Raw genomic sequence first — 9420 nt, forward strand, 5'->3', positions numbered from 1 at the left:
CGTGCGCAGGCCGTAAAGGAAGGAGCGAGCGCGCGCCTTCAGACCGGCCGTGCCTGGAGTCAGCTGTGCTTCCTCCGTGACGTCAGCAAAGGGGGAAAGGGGCCTGGTGGGCGCTCGTGTGGCTTCATTCAACGAAGCTGATGAGGCAGTGATTTCTTCGCTCCCCCCTGCGATGGGAGGGGGAGGGTTCTTGTTTGACAAGGGGCATTGTCCCTCCTGGTTCCCCTCTGGAATGCCGAATGCGGTCGTTACCCTCCTGATCCACCGTGACTTGCTCGCTGGAATCTGCCTCGGCGTTAAAATGGCCGACTTGGGAGGGAGGACGAGCCAAGATGGCAGCAGCGTCTTTCTCGACTGTGGAGGGAACGGCGCCCGTGGAGTTGAAGGGGCCGGGGCTGGATGGCGGTTCGGGCGCCTGGTTTGTGGAGCCTGGCACAGCAGTGGCGGGTCGTTTGTACCTGCGTGGCTGAGCAAGACTCTTGCGAACCTTGCGAGGACGGCGGCGAGGTGACAGCGATTTTTTGGCGTCATCTTGCCGGAGGAGGTTGTTTGCCTCCCGAAGAAGAAGTTCAAACGCTCGAGAGCGCCTAGAGCTACAGCTCATGGTGATTTCCGACAGGGAGCTTGGCGGAAAGTTGTCGTCCATCACAAGGAGTGTCGAGGGACAGGGAGGCAGTCGGCTGGTGGGGCGTAATAAAAAAACATGATATAAAAGAAAAGGCCGATCAAAAGAAAAAAAAAAGGTTAGGCGGACCTACATCGCCCTACTTAATCCCCAATGAGGGCTGGACCCGGGAGAGCAGAATAGATAAGTAAATCAAACGATAGAGGAGGGGGTAAGGAGATCATAACTGTGGACGAAAAATTAAACAAAAAATAAAAGGAGAAAATGAAAAACTGAGGAGCTAGAAAAACGCGTGCGACCGCGACGGCCACAAGCGCCAGACAGAAGCGAGCTCAAGGGGGAAGGGAGTTGTCACTGGCGGCCAACGAGGACAGGCGTTGCGCATTGACGTGGGCTAGCGTGGTCACGTGGTGGCGCGAGCATGCTCCGAAAAAAGGTTTGAGAGAGGTGTTGACGGACGGACGTGTTTTTCGTGGGCTCCGGAATGACAGCGTCAGATAAGTTTTTTTTTTTTTTTTTTTTTGCATGATTCGAGCTTGTTTTTTTAGTTATATGAGTACATAAGCCACTAGATTGAAGCTTAATAGGGCTTACAACTTTGTACTGCTTCCTGTGTGACAGTCGCCTGGTTTTTTTTTTTTGTTTGTTTGTTTGTTCGGCCACCACGTGTCTGAAAGGCACACATGTGCTTTGAAGTGTAGCATACTTGCGGAGTTTTGTGATACCATTTGACTTTTAAGTGTATCTAATCCGCCGTGTCAAAGATCTAGCGTGGTCAAAAAGACCGTAAAGTGTTCAGGGTGCGGAATGGGATGGAAAATAGAGGTTTGTACGGATGAGAAGACAGAGGGAGCTGACGCCAAGTGTAAGCAATGCGAGTTAGAGGCGAAAATGGAAATAATGATGGCTGCCCAGAATGAGCTCATGGTAAGAATCGTCGAGCTGGAGAATGCGTTGGCGACAGAGCGGGAAAAAACGATGGCTATGGGGGAAAGGCTTAAGTCAGCTGAGGAGGGGTTAGCAAAGGTAGTCATGGTGAACAAGGAAGCAACAGCGGGGCATTGACCCCCACAGTGGTAGACGAGAAGGGAGAAACAGGTTTGGAAATGACAGGTGCAAGGGTCACAGGACCCACCTTCCGCGAAGTAGTTTTGGGAAGGGGAGGGGACAATACAGCAGCAGTGGCACGCGCTAGTAACCGAGGCAGTGGCCAGGTGCGGGACAGTCTAGTAGAAAAGTCGGAGCACGTGATAATTGCCGGGGACTCGAATTTAGTTAGATGCACAGAAGCAGTCAAGGAAAGGGTGAGAGGCGACAAAAGAGTTTTAATAGGGACGTTCCCGGGACATGGACTGGGATCAGTGATGAGACAAGCTAGCGCAAAACTTGCAACTAAGGCTAATGGACGTAACCTCGTGATAATCGCGGGAGGTCTAAACGACGTCTTGAATGAAGAATCAGCTGAACTAGCGATCACATTGGCAAAAGGGGTCGATGACATGCGCGCCATTTCCCCTCAGGTGCAGATAGTGGTATGCACAATACAGGAAGTACCAGTGTGAAATATCAACTTGCAAAGAGCGGTTGTCGACGCAAACAAAGAGATATGGCGAATTAGTCGAGAGACTGGCTTCGAGGTAGTGGATATAAACAGGGAGGTGCACAGGTGGGGCGGTTTCCAAAGAGACAGAATTCACTTCGATAAGAGGCTTGGTCATGAGATGGGCTGGCGACTGGCAGGACGCGCAGTGGCTTTTGGGGGGGGGCACGCGGGCCCTTCGGTGCCCAGGGTAGCTTGTAATGAGGAAAACAACCAGGGGGACTCTGACAGGCAGTATAGCGAAAAACCAGAGAAAGGGTAAAAGAAGGGAGAAGGCGCGTGTTGCAATTAGTTACGTAAACATGCAGGGTGGCAGAAAAAAGGCAAAATGGTTAGAGCTTGAAGAGCAGTTAAACAAGGAACAGATAGGTGTTTATGCGGTTACAGAAACACACCTTAGAGACTTGGAAGAGCCACCACATATTGACAATTATATTTGGGAAGGATGTAACAGGATCACATCAGAAAGGAGAGGTGGGGGTGTTGGAATGCTAATTCATAGCAGAACAAAATTGTATAGAGTGAAACAAACGTGTTCGGAGCACATATGGGTTTCGGGCACAGTAGGTGGAAAGAAAACGTGGCTAGGTGTAGTTTACTTGTGGACGGGGAATAACTGCAGAGAAAAGAATCTGGAGATAGTGAAATGCATTAACACCGATATTAAAGAATTTGGTCATGATGCCGAAATAATCCTTCAAGGGGACATGAACGCTCACATTCCTGACCTTGACGGATATTCAGACACCAATGGCAAGTTATTGCTAGATCTCTGCGAGCAACATAGTCTTGAGATAGTTAACGTGGGGCCTAAGTGTGAGGGGCAGATCACGTGGGAAGTCGGAAACAGGCAATCGAGCATTGACTATTGTCTCATGACAGAAGGAATATATGACAAACTTAGAGAGATGAGAATAGACGAGGAAGGCATTAACAGCTTGGGTAGTGATCATAAACGCATAATATTACAAATGAGATATAAAACTGAAAATGAGAACATAGAATCAAAGTTTGGCAGCTTGTATCTAAATGACAAACAAATAACAAATATAGCCGCAAGAGTCAAGGAAAAAGTAGACGAACTACCAGGCAAAGACTGGAAGTATAGTGAGCTGCTAGATGTAATCACGAAAGAAATGGAAAAAGAGAAGAAAACTATTTGTTGGAAAGGAAAGAGAAAGCCAAAAAGTTGGTGGAACAAAGAAATCCGAGAGGCGATCGAGAAGCGACGTGAGGCATCACGGGAGCACAGACAGGCAAAAAAGGAGAAGCGGCCACAGGATGAAGTCAACCAAATATGGGAAATATATTTAGAGCAAAAAATCCATTGTGCAGAAATTAGTCGAGGCAGAAATTAAAGGTGAAAGTGAACGCTGGATGACAGAGATTCGCGAAAAGAAGAAGGCCGCGCCTAGGATATTTTGGAGCCACCTAAAAGCGCTGGGTAGGAAGTCTGTCACAATGCAACAACGTTTGGTAGATGAAGGAGCAAATCAATTGGAAGGGTATGAAGCGCTATAGGTTACATCCGAAAGATAACAGCTGATTCGTTTAAAAAGGTCGCCCAGGGGATTCCCCCAGTGAGCAAAAGTACGCAAAGCAGTGCAACCGACGAAGATGTAGTACTAGAGAATTTCAATTGGAAGAAGGCCGAAGGAAAAATGCCTAAGCGCACTACTCCGGGCTTAGATGGGGTTCCCGTCAGCCTCATTAACGAACTCGGACATAACACTAAAGAAGCACTGCAGAAAGCCGTAGAAAAGTGCTTACAGGAGAGGGAAATACCAGACAGTTGGCGAAAAAGTAGAATGAACTTAATCTATAAAGGCAAGGGAGAAAAGGATAACATTCGCTCGTATAGACCGCTAACCATTACATCGGTGCTATACAGGTTGGCGATGCAGGCAGTAAAATTAAAAATAGAAGCGTGGGTAGAACAAAATGATATTTTGGGAGAACTTCAGAATGGATTTCGAATCGACAGGCGGTTAGACGATATTTGTTCTTACCCAGTGTATAGAAATATCGAAAATAGAAAACAGGCCCTTATACGTAGCTTATCTAGATATCACCGGGGCGTATGACAACGTTAATCAGGAAATTTTGTGGGATATATTGAAAGAAGTGGGCATAGGTGACGACTGTATACAGCTTTTGAGGGAATAAGTAGCAAAGACAGCGTTGAAATTAGCAAGGGGCAGAGACAGGGATGTCCTTTGTCCCCGCTGTTATTCATGCTGTACATGGTGAGGATGGAAAAAGCGCTAGAAGGTAGCAACATTGGATTTAATTTGTCACACAAACAGGTCGGCACGATCGTTGAGCAGAAGCTTCCAGGTCTATATTATGCTGATGATATTGCAGTGATTCCACTCCTGCGCCAACTGCGCCAAAGTGCGCCAAATTGTATTTACTGCGCCATCCTGATAATATCGACGAAATTTGCGCCAAACTGCGCCAAAGTCTCGGGTTTGGGGGCGTCTATCACCGGCAATCGCACCGCCGGCGCGTCAGAACATGTGCAGCTCGATCTTGGGGCTGCCAATAAAGTCGCAATCATGGACCAAGAATTATTCCGCTGAATAAATAGCGCTCGCGCGTGCATTCCGAGTAAGCCACGGTGCCGACGCAGCTTCTGTTCTGTAAGTCGGCACTGTTCTGCAAGACAGCAAAACGCGCTCTCCGCAGAGGCTCGTGACGTCTAGGCCTATCGGCAGCGAGCAAGTGCGACGGCGATTCATCGGCGGACGTCGTCTGTTCCAGAAACGCTGCTGATAGCTCGTTTCAGGCGTCGCACGGCACGTAAGGAAAGCAATGTTCAGTAATAACTACATGAGTGCCGCTAAAATGTCTGTCACTTCTGTTTCCGGACATCGCGGAATGAAATCTGGGATCGCTTGCAGTAGATATATGGGACAATATATATTTTCCTTGCTTCGCGTTTATGGAAGAGCACGCGAACCGTGGAAACGCGTTGACACTTTTCCTCAGATATACTTTATCCATGGATCTTCATCCAGAACAGCTTTTTCGTAATTCCTTCCGCCAGCACGTCCGAGTTTGTAATCACTCTGCGGTAAATACCCCCTAAAAGGCCCTGCCCTTTCGAGCTCACGTGCTAGGGTTCCAATTCGAATTTTTTTGCTTGCTTTTTTAAAAATGTCATCTCATTAGTAAAATCATATCTCCTGGTCGGAGCAGCCGCAAATGCGCAGCTGTCAGTAGCGGGCCCGTCGCTGACGGCCCACAGTGAAGCGGCTACGCCATGTTACACGTCCGCCCCTCGCTTTCGGGGGTCAATAGCTAACGGTTAAAAAAACTCAGTTTCGCTTAAGAGCGAAGCAATGAATGCGATACCAAAAAATTGTATTGTGAAACGAAGTAAGACTAGCAGCTAACTCTTGGATCCGATCTCGCGTAAGCGTTGAGAGCACAGCAAGTTTACGAGCCGTCTCCTGATGCCTCGAGATAGCGCACGCGCAAGCGACTGCGCCCTTCGAACGATGCGCCCCCCCCCCCCTTCCGCTCCCCTGGCGTCCCTTCATGCTCCTTACGAAAGACGGGCGGGGCGTTTCTTCTCTGTTTGATGAGCAATCGATGGCAGGCCCGCACGCGGGAAGATGTTATTTCATGCGCTGTCCGTGCGGCGGAGACAGACGGCCGGCTAGTTTAATCTCCGCTTCAGCCGCGTTCGTCGCCAGCGCTCGCGAGCTTTTACCCGCGGCTAGAATGCGCGTGGTGATTATTAATTTGGACTTTATACGGAAAATAACGGCGACGGCAAAAATCCGTCGAGAGTGACCATATAATTGCTATCGCAAGGGTCAATGTACGGGGCAGATTTTGCGCCCCCCCTCCTAGGTGATTAGGGGGGGCGACCCCCCCCGGCCCCCGCTGTGCGCACGCCTATGCTCCTGAGATGATTTTTTTCATGAGATTTGCAATGAATCGAAATATTTCTAGGCTTCATAAGAGCCCCATAATAATATTCAGGTGCTTGAATGTTAATGCCATATGCTTCTGTATTGCACTCCAGCATGTAAAATTCGCTGCTCCAAAGTGCTCCCAGATGCAAAATTATCTGCTCCAAAGTGCTCCAAGATGAAAATTTTGCTGCTCCAAAGTGCTCCAAAACGGAAATTTTGCTGCTCCAAAAATTGCTCCAAATCAGAAGTCCTCGGTAGCATCACTGATATTGTCTTATTTGCGGACAGTCAAGATGATATACAGCGACTGGCAGATATATGCGCAAGGGAATGTGAGGCTCTAGGACTAGGATTTAGTGCAACAAAATGTGGATTGATGGTATTCAATGATCGCGAAGACCATGCGGTCTTAATACAGGGCCAAAAAATACCGAGGGTAAGCGAGTACAGGTACCTCGGAGTATGGGTAAATGAGGGGGATAGATATATGGAGGTACAAGAGAAAGCATCGGTAGCAAAGGGAAAGAGGAATGCTGCAATTATGAAGCACAGAGCTTTATGGGGATACAACAGGTACGAGGTGCTTCGAGGGCTGTGGAAGGGTGTGATGGTCCCGGGGCTTACATTTGGGAACTCAGTGGTGTGCATGAAGTCAGAGGTACAATCAGGAATGGATGTAAATCAAAGGACGGTGGGCCGCCTCGCGTTGGGCGCTCACGGGAAGACGACAAATGAGGCTGTAAAGGGTGATATGGGATGGACAGGCTTTGAAGTGAGGGAAGCTCAGAGCAAAATGAAATTCGAAGAGAGGCTGAGGAAAATGAAGAAGAGTAGATGGGCAGAGAAGGTTTTCAGGTATTTGTATAGAAAAAGCGTTGACACGCAGTGGAGAAAAAGAACTAGGAGGCTCACCAGTAAATATACGGCTAGCAGTGCGGGCGATATGGCAATAAGGAGCATTAAGCGGAAGGTCAGAGAGGCGGAGAGGACTTATTGGATGACAGCGATGGAAAAGAAGCCGGCTCTGAGTAACTACCGAAAGGGAAAAAACGAAATAAGGAGGGAAAGGTTTTATGATAATTCAAGGGGAAGCGCTTTACTGTTTGAAGCAAGGTCGGGCTGCCTTAGAACGCGTAGTTATAAAGCGAGATTCAGTAACGAAGAAGAACAATGTACATGCTGCGGGGGAACTAAGGAAACGATGGAACATGTACTGATTGAATGTGGCGATATTCACCCAGGTATACGTGTGGGCACGAGTTTACATGAAGCCTTGGGTTTTAGGGACAACAATGGAAAGCTGAACACGTCCGCGATGGAAATAAGTAAGAGACGGTTAGAGTATTGGTGGCAGAAAAGTAGAGATAACGTACAAAAATAAATAATGGGGAAAAATAAGGTCATTCTGCCTTAAGAGGCAAAGAGATGGACCGTGAATTTATATTTTTTTTGGTATAATAACATAGATTTAATCAAGGTAGATAAGGTATTAAGCCAACTTGAAACAAGGAAGTTAGTTTTTTGTTTTTTTTTTCTTCGAGCTTGGTGGCAGACATGTCACCGCCCCGTTATAAAGGGGACGCTCTTAGCATCCATCCATCCATCCATCCATCCATGTCCGTACACGTGGCTCGTGCGGGGAAGACCAACGCATGGCTCGCACCACGGCTCGCACCAAGCAGAAAGGCCTGGCGGCATAGCCATGGTAGCCATGTCGCCGAATAATGGCGGTTCCCGTCGCTCGAGCCGCGCGGGGCCACCACACGCGTTAGCTGGGGAACGAGGCGCCACAGAGGAGGGCGCGCTCGATTCGCACAAATTTACTGGTGTATGTCAACGTTAGTTTGTTGCATGCATCTAATACAGCCTACCCTTGATCCAGTGAAGATTAATATAGTGAGCTTATCAGATAAAACGAAGTAAAAGTAAAATTTGGTTTATCATTATTGTCAGTCTATTTTATGCCCTCTGCAGGGTAAATGACTCTCCCAGTGATCTCCAATTTACCCTGTCCTGCGTGAGCAGATTCCATTTGATGCCTGTAAATTTCTTAATTTCACCAATCAACCTAACCCTCTGCCGTTGTCGTCTGCATTTCCCATCTCTTGACATTCATGCCGTTGCTCTAACTGACCACTGGTTATCTGTCTATCCCCCTTTTTTTTTCTTTAAGCATCACAGAAGAATTCTGATGCTCATATTAAAAGAATAGGTGCACGTCGGTTCACCAAGTTGGTTTGTTTGTATGTTTTACAGAAGGACAAACGGTACCTTGTGCTCAGCTGCATTCCTGATGAGCGGCGCAAGCTATTGATGGCGTATGTTGAAGATCTTGACCGTAGGGGACCACCACCTCCACCCACAGCGTCTGAGCCCACTCGGCGCTCCAACAAGTAGCTGCTTCTGCCGCCATTTTCTTTTAAAGCTGTCCATGCCATCCCTCATTTCTTCCATGCTTGCATCTGAAGGTGCCTTTTAATAAAGGACATCTGTGGACTCCAACTTATTCTGGACTAGCCTTGACTTACGCAATCTTTTGCTCACTCTTTCTCAAAACGTTGAGCTGCGTGTGGCATAACATGTAAAATCTTGTCAGATAGCCCTGGCACACGAAAGCTTCTTTTTTCTTACAGATACCTTTTTTTTTTAAGGAAAACTTGTTTGATATTGCAACTTTGATAGCTTTGTCAGCGACAGCTATGTGCATTTCGTGTGCATTTTCGATCAACTTACAGCGCAAAAAAAGACGAGGCCACAGACCAAGGATGTGACGACACATCCTTGGTCTGCGTCCTCGTCTTTTCTTGCGCTGTAAGCTGATCGAAAATGAACTATAACCAACTAGCCCAGATTTCCCTCCTTGTTCATTTCCTGTGCAGTCCAGGAAATGGTGTAAGAATATACTCAGGTGCTGACACCCTTCTCCCAACGCATGGAAAACCGCAATCCACGCGCAGCCATATAATGTTCGGGTTCTTATCAGTTGACTTGCAGTTTCATCGGCGCCTTCTTGGAGGGCGCTTCGAAAAGCGGGGCAGTCGTCTCCATAGCAACGCGCATGCTGCTGATTTTTGCTGGCATGTGCAGCCGCGCTGTTTTGAAGCCAGGTATTTTTGTCGGTGTGCGTTTTATGCTCGGTAGTTTCATGCTCTTGTATCGACGAAGGTGGCAACGGACTGCAGAGAGGTGTTTGTTTTGTGTAGGACGGGCTTCGTACCGAACTTCCGTTCTGGCTATCGGACTTGCGTGGAGCGTGTGCCTCTCTTTAA

At 47.9% G+C, this 9420-nt stretch overlaps 1 protein-coding gene across 3 annotated transcripts in view; it reads left to right on the plus strand.

Annotated features, from left to right (window-relative positions):
* LOC119379424 (transcription elongation regulator 1) overlaps window positions 1-8653 on the plus strand; it is a 417021-nt gene extending 408368 nt beyond the window's left edge. For all 3 annotated transcript variants that reach the window (XM_037648731.2, XM_049411976.1, XM_037648732.2), the window contains one exon: window positions 8408-8653. In XM_037648731.2, coding sequence (XP_037504659.1) covers window positions 8408-8548 — 141 coding nt within the window. In that variant the 3' untranslated portion in view covers window positions 8549-8653. The remainder of the gene's footprint in view (window positions 1-8407) is intronic.
* The last annotated feature ends 767 nt before the right edge of the window (window positions 8654-9420 follow it).

The sequence above is a fragment of the Rhipicephalus sanguineus genome, chromosome 1, assembly GCF_013339695.2.
Source record: "Rhipicephalus sanguineus isolate Rsan-2018 chromosome 1, BIME_Rsan_1.4, whole genome shotgun sequence".
NCBI lineage: Eukaryota > Metazoa > Arthropoda > Arachnida > Ixodida > Ixodidae > Rhipicephalus > Rhipicephalus sanguineus.